This window comes from Phascolarctos cinereus, unplaced genomic scaffold (assembly GCF_003287225.1).
Source record: "Phascolarctos cinereus isolate Bilbo 61053 unplaced genomic scaffold, phaCin_HiC Scaffold_4;HRSCAF=312, whole genome shotgun sequence".
NCBI classification, from domain to species: domain Eukaryota; kingdom Metazoa; phylum Chordata; class Mammalia; order Diprotodontia; family Phascolarctidae; genus Phascolarctos; species Phascolarctos cinereus.
The window spans coordinates 716,953,430-716,972,839 of record NW_027555847.1 but is presented as its reverse complement, the minus strand read 5'-3'; the positions used below and the strand labels follow the sequence as shown (position 1 = coordinate 716,972,839).

Sequence of the window (19,410 nt, the reverse complement as noted above, 5' to 3'; positions counted from 1 at the left end):
GAGCAGGCTGGCAGCTTAGCTGAGGCAGCTTAGCACCCCGAGGGAGAGACATCTGATGGGGAGAGCCCAGGCCCCTCAAACCCTCGATGTGCTGCCACACCAGCCCCCACAGCTATTGAGGGCAGAAATCATTGAGGACAGCAGGCCCACCCTCCTCCTCATCACCAACCACTGACTGGGAGTGGCAGCCCTTCCCAGACCATCACCACCCAGGGAAGCAACATGGACGGAGGAAGGGCCAGCCATCCCTACCCAACTGCTCCACACCGGGCAGGTGAGACAACCTGGCTGCATTCAGCAGCAAGGCCCTCTGGAGGAGAAGACAGGAACAAGCCACTCTCCTACCTCCATCACCTCAGGACCCTGAACCCAAGAGCCTGGGAATAGCGACATTAGGAAAAGCTGCCCCTCCGTCTGCTTGGTCGTTGGCCCCTCCGCACCATGGGACTCCCAACCCTGTGCTCTGTCAACCCCATTAGAATAGAAGCTCTTTGACAGTAGGATGGGTCTTACATTTTTACTGTATACCCAGCACTTAGCACCTCAATCAACACTTCATTCATTCATTCATTCGTTCTTGGGGCATTCTTGACCCCAAGGCCAACACCCTCCACTGTACCAGGTAGGGACTCCTCTGAAGAGATCAATTCCACCCAGACATTAGTGAAATGGGAAAATGAGTAAAGGAAGAAGATAAAGGGGATTATTTGAATTTAGTAAGAAAAGAAATTCCTACAAGTATGTATTGAGTGGATAAGATTGGAAAAATTCCCCCCTCTTGCTCCATGAGGCTTTTAAAAGTTATTTTTATATATATATATGTTAATGGATCTTTTAGCCATTATGGATGGTTGTCTTAAATCTTTTTATTTTTAAAGCAATAAAACTTTTAAAAAACCAGTTTGCATCCTTCAGAAATATTTTCCCTGTGAACATAAAGTTTACCAGCAACCCAAAAGGAGATTTAAGACAGGTCCCTTTGTCTAGTGATGGGAATGTCAGAACCTGAAAGATTCACAAGAGGCCAAGTTCTTCTAAGCTGAAACTCACCTCAGGGATTAGAGAAATGGGACACAGTCGTCTTAAAGAATCCAAAACACATAAGATTTATTGAAAACTATGACATACAGACAGACCAGATTTTCATTTGAAATAAAATGGCCGACAACTTCCAGTATTTCCCTGGTAGTGTACTGTCCCTGTCACCAGTTATTAACGATGAACTAATGAAGCTTGTGCGTCACCAGTCATCTGTCACACCTCTCACTTCCCCCACCTTTTGAGGATGGAAAGCGATTCTTGTCATCGACCAAATTTGTGAGAGTGGCTTCACTTGTTTTGTAGTAATCAAAAACCCTTCACCTTACGTCCGAGCTCGAGGAAAATCTTCCTTTGCTTCGTAGAGATCCCTTTTTCAGGTAAAAGTCCCCTCACAATCCCAACACTCACCGACTCCTGGTCCATGCTGCAGGATCCAGATGAAACAAAATATACAAAAACCTCTAAGGCCTTTCAAAAAGCGGAAGCTTGATGCTACGAAAGGAAAAAAAAGCTGAGACCAGATGAGGGCTGGGGGGATGGCTCAGAGGAGTCAGCACCAAAGGGGATGAAGAAGGAACAAGGTCTGCTATCGATATAAGCAAGAGGATGAAAGCCCAAAAAGGAACCTTAAATACTTACTTTTCTGCAGAAATAAACAGGTCTGAGAGTCACAACTATCCCCAACCCCAAGTTCCCCGAGGCTCCCCAGGTAAGACCCCCTCGTCAGAGCCGCACCAGGACTGCCAGCGCCATCCCCCACAAGCACTCAACGAGGAGGAGCCAATCACCGTATTTTCTGCCCTCTCTCACACCGGAGTTAACCCCGACTTCTGGGGAGTCACCCCGTTCATCATCTTGCTACCCCCCCCGGACAACTTGGCATCCACCCGTCTTTTCGGCTACAACGTTTACAAGTTGGTCCCAGGAAAGAATGACATTGAGGCTGGAGTTGGCCAGTTCCCATGCCTCCCAAGAGAGGGGCCAGAAGGGGCACATTTCTAAGGACACTTTACGTTCAGCTCCAAGTCCAAGAATAAGAAATGATTAGCTGGTTTCCATCTGGCTTCAACACTGGTTTGAAATGTGAATAGCTTTTTCCTGTATAGACATTAAACAGTTTAAATATTAAACACGACATTTACTTTTCCTGACTATACAGGCAGAAATTGTGAAAGCCAAAGCAAGAGAGGCAAGAGCAGAACCAGACCCAATGGCAGACTGGCCTCAGCCAAGGCCAGGGCTTCAACAGGGCGAGGGAGCCGAGCTCCACAACGTGCTCTACGGGACACAAAGCGGTTTTTCCTATCTAAATGATCAGGCTGCTACAAAGGGAGAACCTGGAAGAGCATTCTGCTGAGTCACTCTCAACCTGTGGCACAGAAAGAGCCTTGCACCAGATTGTTTGGTGGCCAAGGGACTGAAGAACTAATCCACATGGCATCTCAAGTGACCGGCTACCTGGGCTAGCTCCTTCTGAGAAGCAGACCCTCGACGTCTCCAGATGCAGAAGCTCAGACGGTTCCCTAATGGCAGAATTATCACGTGTGAGGTTATTGTAACAGGCAGAGCACCGAGCCAATGGGCTGTTCTGTACATCCCAACAAACGCCCTTTGCCAACTGAGAACATCACTTATCCCTGGGCTTTTCTCTCAATACCTCTGGCTAAAGCAACTGAAGATGGCATTCTTCAGATGCCATCCACTCTGGATTTAGCGGAATGAAAACACTTTCTCAGGGCTGCCTAAAGGATGTCACTCTATTGCCAAATTTACATGAACTACTCTCAATCATCAAAGTTCAACTCAAAACACTTATATCATCCAACAGCAAGGAGGCCGGAAACATCACTGAAACACCACGCTTCATCAATTAGATACAGCAAACTGAGGCAGACTAGCAGCACAAAGTGTCGGGCCTCCCAAGGCCTTCTCTGCCCTGCCCTTCGGAATGGCCGTGCACTCCCGTGGGCAGACCATGAGCAGCACGCACACAAGCTCTCCCACCCCTGGGGCTCTTCACCAAGAGGCTCAGACCAACATTTACCTTCTTTCCACTAATTCAACAGAGACGGATGTAAACTGAACTCCTTTCTGCCAAGACCGAATCTGTGTCTTAACAGCCAAACCCTCCTCCCCCGATCTGTTTTCTGAACATCCTCCCAAAGTCTTTTAACATTAAGAAGATGATAGGATGGGTGACTTGGACACCCTGACATCCAACTCCTACCTCCTTCCCACAGGCAGTGATTTGACATTCCCAATTAGCCTCCTAGAAGACTGAAGCTTCCTTGGTAAGATGCTGAATCCGGTAAGAAGCTGCCCAAATCAAGATTTTTTTTTTTTATAAATCACAGGTAGAGATATTATACCCCACATTTGATACAACTTTCAAGTCCTTTGAGAATTTGACCCAAGTTGTAAAAGTGGTGTCCTAAAGTTCCATTTCCTCCTCTGTGCAGCTGGCCGTGTCCAGGCTACTGTAGAAAGGGATGCCGACTCGTTGGGGCTCAGAGAACAGCTCAGTCTGTTGGCAGAAGGCAGGGCCAGCTCTCACGTGCTTATTCCGGTTCCCTCTAGGCTCTTCTTCGTAGCTCTTAGGACGAGGTGAAGGCTTTGGCTTATCAGGAAGGAGTTCCGGGAGAGGCTTCCAGAGCACCAGCTCCATGGAAGGACGGCTCCTAAGAAATGAAATGTAGTTTTTAATTAAAGCTTGTGACAAATGGAGTCACAGGACACGTGCTAACATTTGCTACCTATGCCTTAAGCCTGGAGACTGAACTGCTTTGGAAGAGGGAATGGCTGGCCACGATATGCCATTGAGGAGTGTTTGTTAAGCACACCCACGTGCTAGGCACCTCTGGGGCTGGGAAAACAAAGACAAAAATGGAAGAGTCCCTGCTCTTGCTGACGCTCTATCAGGGAAGACAAGACATAGAGAACAAATACAAAATAAAAACGTGGTGGTCGGCTCTGAGGCAGTCTGGGGAAGGGGGAGCGAGAGGCTGCACATATGAGCTACCTTGGGAATGGGGTGGAGAACATGAGTTGTGGAAAGACACCAACAGAGAGTCTTAGTATTTGCCCTAGGACTTAGATTTTTAAAAGCACGTGTCCAAAGAAGAAGGAGAAAAAGCAAGGACAGAGGACCAACGCAGCAGCAGGCTCATACCTCACGAGTCTTTAGGGCTGAGAAGGAGCTGACTGGGCAAGGAGGGCCGAGGACAACAAAGAGGGTTAGTTATTGTTAGTTTATATAAATTATCTTAATAGTGCATGTATCTGATATATGGGAGGCAATGACAACTGACAACAGACAGAAGGCTGCTGTTTTCTGCTGTTCAGTAGTGTCTGACTCTCTGTGGCCCCAGTTGGGGTTTTCTTGGCAGGAATGCTGGAGTGGTTTGCATTTCCTTCTTCAGCTCATTTTGCAGATGAGGAAACTGAGGCAAACAGGTGAAGTGACTTGCCCAGGGTCACCTGGCTAGTAAGTGTCTGAGGCCAGATTTGAACCCGGAAAGAGGAGTGAGTCTTCCTGACTTGAGGCCTGACCCTCTATGCACTATGGCGCCACCTAGTGGCTACAAAATTCCCCCTTTACCCTGGAAAGAACAAATGGAGAGGGCTGACAAAATACTCCTATCCCACTTCAGAGCCCTTAGCTGGCCCTGTCACACTGAAGTGCTGGCCCAGTGAAGGAGCTAGCAGAAGGCAGGCCCCAGCCAGGTTCACGGGTGTCTGAACAAAGGAGGAGAGCGGGAAAGGTACTGCATCACCACAGAAGGGCAACCCTCCCCTCAAAGGGAAAAGAAGTCAGTGAACTTGACTTCAAATCCTTGCAGAATTCTAGAATGCAACATTAAGGAGAGGTTTTAGTGACCGCTGAGAAGGAGGCAACAGTGATCACAAAGAACCAGGATGAACCATCAAGTGACAGTCACGCCGGACTAATCTTATCCTCTGTTTGTTCTGATGTGGTTCCTAAAGAGGTACATCAGGGCCCTCAGTGATACAGATAACAGTTTACCTAGATTTTAGGAACGTGCCTGATGAAGTCTTTTCATAGAAAAGATGAAAAAATGTAGGCTGCATAACACAGCAAAAGGCTCTACACCTCCAGAGCAGCCAGCAATCTCCCGCAGAGCACCCCCCAGCTATCTGGTCCTGGGCTGGGGAACACTGATAGCAAGGACTGGGGATACAGGTCCAGACGACTTGCACATCAAATTATGGGAAGGACGCCAATGGAAGATCTTGGCCGTCTAGCTCTAAACCACACTAAATCTAGCAGAGATAAAAGTAAAACCCAGCACTTGGATTCAAACAATCAACAAGACAGTGGAAGAGGCAGCAGTGTGTCTAAAGATCTGGGGCTCAATGAGTCCACAGTGTGTTATCACAGTCAAAGGAGCTAACGACACTTCAGACTGCCCTAGGAGACGCCTCGTATCCTGGAACAAGGCCTGGTTGGGTTTGGTGCTGGGCACCCCCTTTGGATTCTGTGCTTTTCTACCATGAGAATAAAGATTTAGGGGACCCTAGCGCTGGGCAGGGCCAAAGAGACAGAGAAAGGTAACCACAGAATTATCTCTGTGCAGCTGACTCCTGAACTGATATATTAAGCTCCAAACTCTACCCTGTGCCCCAGTTCTCCACTCCCAAATGGGGGGGACAGGGACCAACCTGACGTTTCAGTAGAAAGGGGAATCCACAGCGAGCTGCGGCACCTTTCCCGGGTTGCTCAGCCAGGGCTTGGAGTCCAGGCCATCCTCACTATGAGGGTGAGGCCGGCTCTCTAGCCACACTACTAGGCTTCCTCTTGAGGGACCATTACAAACACTGAGCACTCTACTACAAAGTGTATCCCCAGAGCCTTTGGGCTGCCTCAGGCTTTGCCAGCTAGGACTGAGGGACTTGTGGCCCCTGCACTCCAGACACCCAGACTGCTGGACGCTTTCTATGTGTCTGTGAGCTGTCACCTCTGCGCTGTTAGTGTGTGCCTCCAGCACCTCCTCAATATACCCACCCCTTCTTTATCTGGGAAAGGTCACCCAAGCCTGCTAGAATTGTATGTAAGAGGAGCCAAGATGGTAGAGAAGCAGGAAGGCTACAATGAGCTCCACCCAAAAAAGTCTCTTCCAAACATTTCTAGAAAACACACCAGGCCGAATTCTCATCAGGAAATCCAAGAGAAAAAAATCACAGCGAGTCATTTTCCTAGCTAAGGTCAGCAGAGGGAGCCAAAGAGGTCTGTGGACACCTGTACTGGATATGGCCAGGAAAGTACTTGGAGGGGGCATTCCAACACTGGGAGGGCAAGAAATGTCTCAGATATAGCACAGAGGGGCTTAGACCTCTGCACGGTGCAGAAATGGGTGCCAATAGGCTCTTCTGTTGCTCAAGTTCCAAGTGACAGGTCTGGGGAGAACTGGGGCTAGGGAGATGCTTCCAGGATCGAGTGACCAGCCACCAGTGGTAGGTTGTGTACTGAACAAGAAGCCAGCTCAGAAGCAAACCCAGGAGCAGAGCTGGGGCTCAGTTCAGCCTCCAGCCCCCTCAGAAGCCTGAAGCATAATAACCAGGACAGGAGTCCCAAACCAAGGGGGAAGTCTGCAGTTCTGTCCCTCTGAAGGGGCAGAACTTTCCAGCTGGTTGAGTGGCTGCGTCCAACGGGAATCTACTGAAACTCTGGAGCAAGCCCAGAGGCCTGTTGCTCAGACCCAAACCCGGGTGGAAATGAGCAGATCCTGCCCTGGATCAGACTACTTTGACAGCACTGAAAGCTTACAGGTGCCCAGCCTGAGCTGTCCCTGACAGCCTGGAAGAACACAACACTTAATAACCCATGACAGTATCAGCAGAATCAGGCCAGACCTTCCCTCCAGAACTGTGCAGACCTGGCTCTAATACAAAGTCTAAAGTCAGGAAAAGGGCTGGAAGAATAAGCAAACAATCAAAAGAATCTTATCATAAAAAGCTATTATGGTGACAGGGATGCTTAAGAAACAAACCCAGAAGAGAATGACTCCAAAACATCTATAAAGCCTCAAAGAAAAACAGTGTGGATACAAATTCAACTAGAATTCTTGGAAAAGATGAAACAGGAGTTAAAAAGAATTTAAAATGTGTTTATAAATTAGAACTCTAGAGGAAAAAATGGGAGGGGGGAAGGAGAGCTATGGAAGAAGTTAGAAAAGGAATTAAAAACTTGGCACAATAGATACAAAACCTTGCCCAAGCAACAAAAGCTCTAAAATATCAGAGCGGAAAAAATCAAATACTGAGAAGCCATAGTCAGTATCACACCCAATTTAGCAGCTACCACTACAAAGGAGCACAGAACTTGGAATACAACAGTCCAGAAAGCAATGGACATAGGTTCATAACCAAGAATAACTTACCCAGCAAAACTGATTCTAATTCTACAGGGGGAAAAATGGACCTTAATGAACTTCCAACCATTCCTGATGAAAACACCAGACCTGGGCAGACACTATGAAGTGCAAACATAGGAAGCAAGAGAAACATAAAAAGGTAAACTTGAACAAAGAGACTAAAAAAGATAACTGCCTATATTCTCCTATGAGGAGATGATCCATGTGTTCCTTCTGAAATATCAGAGGTCCCATAGAGTCTATTTAAAAGAAGACCTGGGAGTAGTTCTGTTAGACCCTGATCTTAAAAGAAGAGAAAAGGAGAAGAGGAGTACACAGGGGGAAAGGGAGAGGAAAGTTAGGGATAATAATCTTTTTTTTTTTTTTGCTAGGCAATGGGGCTAAGTGATTTGCCCAGGGTCACACAGCTAGTAAGTTTCAAGTGTCTGAGGCCAGATTTGAACTCAGGTCCTCCTGACTCCAGGAACGGTGCTCTATCCACTGCCCCACCTAGCTGGCCCCAAGGGAAAATAATCTTGAATAATTGGGGTGTGCAAACATTCTCTACAAACAAGGCAGAAGGGCTGGGGGAGTGGCTGACACTGGAACCTGACTTTTACCTAAAATGGTCAAAAAAGGCAGGAGCACACGTACACACGTACGTGTATACACCCCCCCACACACCCACAGCCACCCCCCCCACAGCCACCCCCCACCCATACACACACCCCCACCCCCACCCACACACACACACACACACACACACAGAGCTGGCTACAGAAATACAGTTCACTCAACAGCGAAGCAGGAGGGAGGGGGGAGAAGGAAGAACTGGAGGGAGGATGACTTAAGGGAGGAGTTAGTCCTAAGCAAAACAGATTCCAAGGATATTTACAGCTCTTTCTGAGGTGGCAAAGAATGGGAATCTGAGAGAGGGCCCCTTAGGGAATGGCTGGACAAGTTACAATATGTAACAAGTGTGATGTAGAGGGATGATCTCAGAGAAACCTGGGAAGACTCATATGAACCAATGTAGAGGGAAATAAGCAGAACTAGAACGTATACGATGACAACAGGATCATAAAGACAAGCAACTTTGACAGACTTGAGATTTCTGATCAGTGTAATTACTGATGACTTTAGAGTACTAATCATGAAACACAGTGCGCCCCTCCCACAGGGAAGGGAGATGCTCAGAGAACAGAATGAGACATATTTTAGGGGGACATGACTGATGCCAAAATTTGTTTTGCTTGTAGTATATGTTTGCAACAAGGGTTTTCTTTTTCATTTTTTTAATGACATTTTTGCAGATTGGAAAAAAAATTAATTTTAAAAATTTTCTCTGCAGAAGGCACAAAGGAGGTAAGGACAAATTTCACCCTTGTCAGAACTATTTTATCTATAAAGAAACATAAATAAAATTCCAAGAAGAGTGTGAGAAACTGTCAAAGACAGTGTATGTTGGAAATAATGTTCCCTGCGATTACTGAAGAACAAAAGATAACTCTTAAAAGATTTTAATCATATCTGAAGTAAACTGAATCAATCAATCCATCAATAAGCACTTCAATAAGGACCTCCTACTTGCCAGGCATTGTACTGTATATGTTCGAAATACTAACAGGAAACAACTCCGAGAGTTGTTCTCTTCCAATTGGATGGGAAGTTACTGTATACATGTCGTCCCAATAAAAACAGAGTGTCTCCGTTTTTTTGACCTGGGCTTAGAATAGCTTTTCTACTGGGATTATGTGTACACAGTAACTTCTCATCTAACTGGAAGAGAAATGTTGCTGGAAGCCCAAGAGAGATGATAACCCCCCTGAACTGTATTCACTACCCAGAAGGGAATACTTACTAACAACCAAGAGGCAAGCGGAGTGATTGTTACTCAGGTCTCGGCCCGGGCTCAACAAGAGAGCAGGGAAATCACTATAAGCTGAAGGCCATTCTGACAAGACACTTGTATTTTTACAGCCTGACAGGCAAATGGAAGCCTTGAAAGTGAACTTACATGGACTCAATTATTTTCTTTGTAAGGACTTCATCAAACCCACTCTTCAGGCCCGTCTTCAGAGTATCCGATAGAACAAGACTGGGCAGGTCACTGATGCGTCTGTCAGCTTCAACTTCTTCATCTTCATCAATTATCCTGGATAAATCAAGAAAGCAAGGGAGACAAAGGGACATCTCATTACCTCTGATGAATCTGCAAAACCTGGACAAGGTTAGGAAAAGCAATAGATGGGGGCAGCCAGGTGGCACAGTAGATAGAGCACTGGCTGGAGTCACGAGGACCTGAGTTCAAATCGGGCCTCAGACACTTACTAGCTGGGTGACCTCGGGCAAGTCACTTAACTGACTGCCTCAAAAGAAAGCAAAGAAAAGCAATACATGGATGGTACGGTCTATCGCCATTATCATGTACAAGAAAGACACACTGGAAGGAGAAGGTGGCATACACACAAAAACACTGTTCAATGAGTGTTTCAGGAGGAGGGAAAGGAGGAAGAGAGGGAGGGAAAGAATTTGGAACTCAAAATTTTAAAAAATCAAGGTTAATTGTTTTTACAAGTAATTGGGGGAAAAATATTTAAAAAAAAATGTAGTGCTTCAGAAAGTTTAGTTAAAAAAAGATTACTTTGTTTGACTGTAAACTCTGTGCACCCCTCAGAGTTCCTTATACATTTATAGGGGTAAATTACTTTTTGTTGATTAACTGCAGAAACTAAACAGCAAGTCACACCGTTTTAGCTTAGCTTTAAAGAATTAAAGTGCGCCTCCTATTTCTTAAGCTCTTAGAAGTTCCCGAGTCGGCAAAGTAGGAATGAGCCCTCATGGCTCAGCACAGCCTGTGCCAGACCAGGCCTGTGGCATGCACCAACCCTCTTCACCTGTCTTCGATCTCCTGAAGCTTTCTCCGGGCAGCCTCACACTGCTGCTCTCCAGTTGTGTGATCCATTTCCTCACAGAGAACATCGTACATGCCCGATGCAGAGAGGCCGCCTCGGCACTCGTTGGCCCCAGACCCCTCTGCGCCCTGAGGAGCGCACAGAAGCCAATCACCAGGACTGGCACACAGCACCGCTTCCATCAGCCTTTTCTTCCTTAGGGGACAACTGGAAAAATGAAACTAGTCAATAAAGACCAGGACATTTTAAAGCTTGTACAAATCAAAGAGAAACTTCTCAGGTTTGAAACAAACAGGAGAAATCCCTTGTCAACATTAGGACAAGGTGAAAAACTTCCCAATGTCTTCCATCATTCTGACATCGCTTGTGTGATGCTTCATTCTACAAGGCCAGGGGAAGGGAATCCACCTTCTTAATCACTAGGTCCCTTTAGTAAAGTGGCCACAAAAGCATATTTGGCATCAAGAATCCTGAACAGGCTGGGCCCCCAGGCCCCAGGCCAGCTCAGAGTGTCACCTGTTTACCACCTCACCATACAGGATGCCTCACTCTAGGCAGGGCCTCCGCTGGAGAACTCTGATGATGGCCATCACCTTCTCCTGAAGCTGTCTCTGGGCTGCTCTCAGAGGTCGGTAGCTTTTTCTGATATGGAGCCTGAAAGTTCCCCATGCTGCTGTGGCCTCTCCCCTGTCAGTTGTGTAGAGTAAGTCTTGCATGCAGGAGCCCTTCCATTATTTGAAGGCAGCCACCATGCTCTCCTGACACTTCTCCAGACTTCAAAGCCCTAATTCCTTCAATCGACCCTCCCATGGCATGGAATGAAGGCCTCTCTCATTCCGGGTTCCCTCCTCCTTAGACTATGGTGTTGAGAGATGTAGTCTGGCCAGGACAGAGTACAGATGGACCATACCCTCATTCCAAAATCCTGCCCTTCTTCATGCAGCCCAAGATTACGTCAGATTGGCTTTCTGGGCTGCCACCCACACCGTGGATGCCTGCGGGCCTTGCAGTCCACTCAAACCCCTAGATCTTTTCCAGACAAACTGCTGTCTAACCAGGACCCCTTGATCTTATAGTTATGAAGTGAATTTTCTGTACTCTCAGTCTACTGACTTCCATTTTATTAGATTCAGCCCCATGCTCTGACACTGCAGCTTGTGACACGAGTGCCATCTCCACCTTTGTCCCGGGGCCCAGCACAGCCCCTGGGGTTCTCCACTGGAGGAACCACTCCACCAGCTCTGAATGCATCACCTCTATTACCCTCTAGCCCAGAGCTCTTGTTTTCTCCATAACCACAGTACGGGCTACTTTGTCAAAGACTTGAATAAAAGCTAGGAAAATTCTATCTACAGCACTCCCCTCATTGACCAAGCTGTTAACCCTATCACAAAAGGAATAAGGTTTGTGTCTTACTGATGCAGCTTAAGACAAGCGTCCAGGTGGGGCATGCTGACTTGTCACCAGGGCACCTGCATACAGTTAGCTAACAAGGCTTTCTCTGGTGCCAACCCCATACACCCCCTTCACCACCCCCCCCGCCCCAATCCCCTGCTGTAGAGGAAGACAGGAGGGGACAGCCTCTTCCTGTTCTCTGAGGGCAGCAAATGGATTCTTCATGAGGTCCACGTTCCAAACTTTCCAGGTATCAGTGAGGTCATTTTATTATTTCTTTCCATGAAGTCAGAAGGCTATTTGGGTTTATGTGGCTGGCCCCTAATTTTGGGGGTCACTTTTTCTGCCTTTCAGCACATTTCCTTCACACCCTAAAAGAATCCTCCTGTCCCTGTCCTGGGCCAAGACATTACTCCAAGGAGGGACAGGATGTTCTCTTAGAAGCCGTACAACATCAGAGACAGAGCTCCCCCCCCCTACCCTAGGGGCTTCCTATTTCAAGTACTTCACCTGGGCACAGACCAGCACAGCTAGTGCCCAGCCTGAAAAGATGCAAGGGCAGCCCTCTGGCCAGACATACACATTCCTGGCTAGTATCACTGCCCTGTCGCTAGGTTTAATGATACTGACCAAATGACATGAAGTTCTCCTAGGGAAAATTCCTGCTTTTTGACCAAGACTGAGAAGGCCAGCAGAAAAGACAATGGTGAGCACCATTACCTAACAGGGAAGACATTCTTACCTAAGTCATCAAGGGAGTGCTAGATTTGAAATCTGGTAAAGCAGAGTTCAGGTCCTGCCACAGTGCCTTATCAGCTGTGTGACTTGAGGGGAGGGCAAAAGGGCACTAACCCTCTCTCAAGCTCAGAAGCCTCACTGATGCCATGAGGATAACAACAGCTCCTCTCTTCCAAGGGTGGTCTCTGAAAATCCTTAAAGCACTACAGAAAAGCTATTTTGTTCCTACTCTAGTTAACAGGTCATCAGGGCCAGCAGCACCTCCATTTTAGAGGTGAAGAAATCGAGGCAGAGAGCTGTTAAGTGACTTCACCCAGGGTCACAGAACTCAGAAGGGTCTGAGGCACAATTTGAATCCAGTCTCCTGATTCCAAGTCCAGTGATCTGTCCACTACACCCCACTGCCTGGTTTGGAAGAGGAATATAGGTTTATTTTCCATACCTAGCTGCAACCTCACAGGAAGCTGACCATAAAGCTTAAAGCCTTTCTAGGCAGCAGGGGGAAGTGACTAGATTGCTGGGCCTGGCATCAGGAAAACCCTGTCCTTCACCTTCTCAGCTATGCCTTTGGGGCTAAGTTAGAGGGGCGAACCCAGCCTGGTGCCAAACAAGCCTCCACAACACGGCTTTAAACTGTACTCTTACAATTCTGTGTCCATTCTGATCCCTTTAAATGAGAGAAGTTACAACAATTTTTATCTCACAAAAATGATACGAGGATGAGCTAGCACAAAGAGCCAAGGACTAGCGGTCAGCCTGAGTTCTAGGGGACATTACTCAACCTCTACGACTCAGTTTCTTCACCTGTAAAATGAGGGGGTTGGGCTATTTAGAAAGCACCTTAGAACTCTTTCCAGCTCTAACGTTCTGTGACCAAGAATTTCAAGTAGAGACCTAAAATCTTTAAAGGCCGATCAATCCAGTGAGCCAGGGGAAAAATCCAATTTACATTAGCATTCAGTTGCAGAAATGAAGAGGGACTCACCTATCATCTTCCTCTTCTCGCTTGTGTTTCTTTCTACAGCGAACTGAAAGTCTGTCAACAGAAGAAAAGTTCATTACTTGGGAAAAATTCTCTTAGTCAAATAACCATTCACACACTGCAGCAAATTAAAGCATGACGGCTTTTCACTGAATATTTGGACTTTTTTTTTTAACTTTTAGGCAATTGGGGTCAAGTGACTTGCCCAGGGTCACACAGCTAGTGTCAAGTGTTTGGTCTGAGGCCGGATTTGAACTCAGGTCCTCCTGACTTCAGGGCCGATGCTCTATCCGCTGCGCCACCTAGCCGCCCCATATTTGGACTTTTTCAAGAAACAGGGCATCCACACACAAGATGAAAAAAACGTTTTAAACATCATGTGTTGTTTTGTATCTGGTATGGCTCTTGTCCCTGCCCGTCTTGAATTTAGGCCTCCTTCTCCACATCAGAATTCCTCACCACAGGTCACCCAGGGGCCCTTGGGTCAATCCACTAGCATTTACCCAGGTCCCACCCTGGCGAAGGCCCTTATGGGGAGAGGGGGAGAGAAGATGATAAATGAGAGGCTCTGCCCTTTAAAACCTTGCGGTTTAATGGGGGGATCTGCGGAGCCCATGAACAGCTCTCATACAGGGCAGAAAAAGCAAAATTAAATAGCTCCACATGTTTCTTCTTCCTCCACTGCCCTCATTCCAGTCTGCCCTGGATTGTTTTTATCTACTCAACCAGCACACTGTGTATATGTGGGACGCAGAAGCAGTAAGGTGGTGAAGCAGATAAGAGAGCTGGGCTTGGAGGCAGGAAGACCCAAGTTCAAATCCACCCTCAGATGCTTACTAGCTGTGTGATCCTGGGCAAAAATAGTGATAGCCAGCATTTACACATCTCTGTAAGGTTTGCTAAATGCTTTACAAATACTATCTCATTTTATCATCACAACCACCATGGGAGGTAATCCACATTTTACAGAATAGGAAACTGACTTGACCTCTACCTCAGTGACCTCATCTGTAAAATGGGAGATAGTCATACACATAGCACCTACCTCCCAGGGTTGTTGTGAGGATAAAATGAGATATTTTAATTTGTTTTGTTTTTTGGCTAGACAATGGGGTTAAGTGATTTGCCCAGAGTCATACACCCAGTGTCAAGTGTCTGAGGCCGCATTTGAACTCGGATCCTCCTGATTCCACGGCTGGTGGTCTATCCACTGCACCACCTAGGTGTTCTTAAATGAGATACTTTAAAAAGCACTTTGCACTCTGTAAATGCTAGATATTCTTATTATTTTGCCACCCCCCCCAATAAACTCTGAGGGCAGTAACTATCGCTCCACCTTTGTATCTGCCCATCTGCCTAGCACTCAGAGTGTCTTACTTTTGGGAGATGCTAAATCACTATTTACTGACTGTAAGAATTCTGAGAGACCCCAGGAGGGACAGAGGACTTCTAAGGGAGGACAGAGGAGCAGTGGGACATCAAGGAAGATGTTCTAGAAGGAGAACCTGCACTGGGCTTGAAAGAAAATTACCCACAGGTGGTGTCTGGGGAATGTGAGATGGGGGTCCATTCCAGGAATGAGAAGGGGTGGGGTCGGAAGTAAAGGTCTGGAAACAGTTTGACTAAAGCAGGGGAAGTCAAATCTTGTGAAATGGGCCTTGAATGCCAGGCCAGGCCAAGAAGCTGATATTCTTTGTATGAGTAGGAGGAAACCACTGAAAATGTGACTTATGGGAGTGGCCCAGTCAGTCCTGTGAAACATTCCTGCTTTGAGCAGAGCAGAATACTGATCCTTACTACCTGACCACCTGTGATCTTGGACAAGTTACTTCCCTAGTCTGTCAAACACGGAGGCTGGACCAGGTGACTTCTAAGGTCCCTCGGTCACTTAAAAGTTCACAGTCTTCTAATTCCAAGGGAGACCGGGTGCAGAAAAGAGAGGCAGGAAAAGACCATATAAAAGGTAATGAGAACAGGGTTGAAAGAGGGTCCAGTGGAGAGCGGCTACCCCAGTGAGAAGGGAGAGAGGCAGGATGGGAGAAACAATGTCAGGGCACAACAGGGTATCCCCACAACCCCATGGAGGAGGGAGCTCAGAAGAGCATTGTAGGCTTTAGGACTGGAAGGCATCTTAGAGATCATCACAGAAAAGAGGATCACAGGGCAGGTGGGTGCTCGGTGGAGTCAGAAAGACCCACATTCAAATCTGGCCTCAGACACTTACTGAGTGACCCTGGGCAAGTCACTTAAGTTCAGTCTCCTCAACCGTAAGAGGGGGATAACACATCACTTAACTCCCAGAGCTGTTGGGAGGATCAAATGTTAAAATACCATAGAAATGCTGACTGTTAGTGTTCTAGTATCCCACAGGGATATTGTGGGGAAGGGAATTTAGAATTTATAAATGCTATTCAGGTGAAGTCTGTCACGACTCCAAATCCCAGGCCCCGAGAAGCTGTTCTGTTCTGGTCCTATTCAATCTGTTAGGGTGGGGGATTGGGGGGGGGGTCTCCCACAGGTCCAAGTTTGATGCTCAACCCATCTGTACTCCAGGATCAAGCAAAACAACTCAGCCTGTGCCTTGGTCCCCATTTTACACACACCAGGAGGTACCAGTGGCCTTGGGTCATTCATCCCAGGAGCCCTGAGAGGTGAAGAGAAGGTGGGGGGCTGGAGTCCTGAAACCACCCCCCCATTCCCCCAGCATCAGCCTGTACGGCCCAAGGTGAGGAGCCTGCATGTAAGAGGCCGTAAGGCCCTCACCCAGGGATTAGGTGCAAGGCCACCCTTTAGGACCAAGGGGGCTGTGGATAACAGGGGGACTTAGAGAGAGGTATGAGATGCAGGGCAATGGGAATTCCATGTTGTAGAAAAGCTCCTTGTGGGCAGAGCCCTTTTCTGGGGTTGACCCGTTTGGGGCATTGCCCCCCCAAAGCCCTGGGCCTGTCCACAGCACACTAGGTAAATCCAAGTAGAGTTGAAGAAGCGGCCCAGCCAGGGCAGTGGGGAGTGAAGTTGGGGACCGTGGGGAGAGGCAAAAGGGGGGGGGGAGTAAAGGTGGGAGGGGAAGGTAGATGACAAAATCCCCACCTCCCCCAGGGCACATAAGGGGGAGGAGGCAGGCAGATCTTCTAGTGAATATAAGGAAAGCAGTGGGAAGGCAGCGGGAGGGGGAGAGAGGGCATGTGAACCAACATTTATTAAGCTCCTACTATGCGCCAGGCACTGGGCTAAAGGAAGGCAAAAGGCATCCTGGGTCTCAAGGAACGTCCAGCCTAATGGGGGAGGGGGCGGGGGCTGGCGCGACCACACGCCAACAACTGTATACACACAAGATACAGATAGTGTAGACGGCAGAAGATTGGCAGAAGTGAGGCACTAGCCGGGTCACAGACTAACACGGGGGGGGGGGCAGGAAGACCCTCGGGGACAGGAGGACGAAGAGACAGACAGACCGACCACCTCTTTGGGGAAAGAAGGGGGCTCTCAGAGCTTGAGAATGGGGAGCCCCCGGGACCAGAGGAGAGGGGGGGACGGGAACATCCCGGGCCGTGGGAATGGGGGAGCCCCCGGGACCAGAGGAGAGGGGGGACGGGAAGACCCTCGGGGACAGGAGGACGAGAAGACAGACCACCTGTTTGGGGAAAGAAGGGGGCTCTCAGAGCTTGAGAATGGGGGAGCCCCCGGGACCGGAGGATGAGGAGACAGACCACCAATGCCAGGATAAGGAGGGGGGCCAGGGAGGCCCCGGGGACAAGGGGAAGGAGGAGGGGAGAGGAGACCCCGGGGCGTGAGGAAGGGGAAGGGCAGACACAGACCCCCCCCACCCCCGCGGCCGGACCCCCCGCCGGGCCCTCCTACTCACCGGCCTCGGGGCGCGGGGCTCCGCAGGCCGGCCAGGCCGGGGACGGCGGGGCCGGGGGCGGCTGGGCCGGGGGCCCCCGGGCCCGGGAAGGGGAGGCCGTGGTAGGAGGGCTGCGGCGGCGCCTGTAGGCTGAGGGGCAGCCCCGGGAAGGGCCGGCCCAGGGCGGCCATGGCGGGCGGACCGGCCGCGGCAAGAAGCGGCTTCTCCTCCTTCTCGTCTTCCTCCTCCCGGTCCTAGTCTTCCTCCACCTCCTCTCCTCCTCCTCCTCCTCCTCCTCACAGGCGCGCTCCCGGCCCCGGGCCCGGCCCGACCCCGACCTCTCTGAGGCGCGCAGCGGGCACGAGCGCAGGCGCGGGCACGAGCGCAGGCGCAACCTCGAGCGGCCCCCGCCCCCCGCGCCGCGTCACGACTTCTAGAAGTCTCCGCTTGGGGCTCTCCCGGGGCACGCCGGGACGCGTCGTCTCCGCAGCCGGCACCCAGGGGATGCTGGGAAATGTAGTCGGGACCCCGGACCGCGAGAGGAGGGCCACCAAGATGGCCGCCGCACCGCAGGGCGCGTGCGTGGACCCGCCGGTGCTGGGTCCTTAGGGGTAGCGGCCTCCATAATAAAGGAAAGGACCAAGAGCGGCTTTGGTCTGTGATTTCATTGGCGGATGGGACTCTCTGATTCCGGAGGGAGCTGCGACAAATAGTCCGGGGTCACCAAGAGGTCAAGGGATATGGCCCAGGTCACCCAGCCAGAATGGCTGGGGGCGGGGCTTGGATGTGGGGCTGCCTGATTGGAGGCTAGCTCGTCACCATAAAAATAATAATAATAATAATAAAAATAAAATAATCTCGCCGTCCTCCAGCTCAGTGAAAGGAGGGGGCTGGACTCCGTGGCCCCTCCCTCCAGCCCCCTCCAGCTCCAGGCTCCTGATCTTATGAGTCTACTAACCCTGCCATCCATGGGTCAGTAAGCATTTATTAGGCACCTACTACGTGCCGGGTGCTATGCTAAGCACCAGGGACAATCCCTGCTCTCAGGAAGCTCATAGGCAAACGACCCAGGCAAGGTCTGAGTCTGACTCATTACTACTAGTAGCCATGAACAAGTCACTAAACTGCTCGGAGCCTCCGTGTCCTCATCTGTAAAACGGGGCTCTAACCACAGCACCTACCTACCTCGTCAGGTTGTTGTGAGAACCAGATGAGATACTCTGTGGGGCTCCGGACACGTTAAAATACTTTAATAATATTTACCTCTTTACATAAGGGATCTCGTTTGTTGGAGAGTGAGGAAAGGTTACCGCATTTCAGTACCTCCTATATGCCAGAAATAGCTCATTTGATCCTTACAACAGCCCTGGGAGGTAGGTGTTATTATTATCCCCGTTTTACAGTTGAGGAAACTGAGGCAAAGGTTAAGTGACTCACCCAGGGTCTCACTCACCTCTTAAGTGTCCGGGGCAAAATTGGAACTCAAGCCCTGCACTCTACCTAGTTGCCCCTAACAGGCACTCAGTTTTGAGCGTGGCATTTTGCTGATGTAACCAAGATCCAGAGCATGACCCTATGGACTTAAGGGAATTGTAGTCTGAAAAGAAAAGGTCCGTTCTTATTTGAAAGAGAAGGTTCGCCAGACTGGAGGGAAGCCGGAGGATAGAGCCTGGAGTCCGACCTAGAGCCAGAGCTCCCATTTCCCTGCTCCACCTATTAAAGAACTCTGAAGAAATGTATAATTGCAACAATGAAAGGATGCTGGTCTGTCATCAATCTTTGGGATCAATGGAAGGACCACGAATATTTAATTTTCTCCTAGTACATGGTCTTCCCTATTTCTTTTGGATATTTCTAATTCCTGATTTTTAAAAAAATCTCCTATATACTCTGACCAGCCATAATAGCTCTGGGACCCCTCTATTAACTGCACCCAGAGGGACTTCAAGGGAGAAGCCAGAGAAATAAAGGGAGAGGATGAATTTTTCCTGTCTTCCCCAATGGAGGCTAAGATGAGGGGAAAGAGAAGCTTATGGTTTTGATTTTATTCCCAACTCTTCCAAGTTTCTCAATAGGAGAATTATATGAACCACCTGGCTGGGGGTGGGGAAAACATTTGTCCTT

At 48.9% G+C, this 19,410-nt stretch overlaps 1 protein-coding gene across 1 annotated transcript; it reads right to left on the bottom strand.

The window, feature by feature from the left end:
- Positions 1–1,082: 1,082 nt before the first annotated feature.
- CCDC117 (coiled-coil domain containing 117) lies at positions 1,083–17,663 on the bottom strand. Its single transcript, XM_020996599.2, has 5 exons — positions 17,308–17,663; positions 13,446–13,496; positions 10,310–10,534; positions 9,430–9,567; positions 1,083–3,719 (listed from the first exon to the last, which is right to left on the bottom strand). The coding sequence occupies exons 1-5, from the start codon at positions 17,475–17,477 to the stop codon at positions 3,473–3,475; spliced, it is 831 nt and encodes a 276-aa protein (XP_020852258.1). The 5' UTR covers positions 17,478–17,663; the 3' UTR covers positions 1,083–3,472.
- Positions 17,664–19,410: the final 1,747 nt, after the last annotated feature.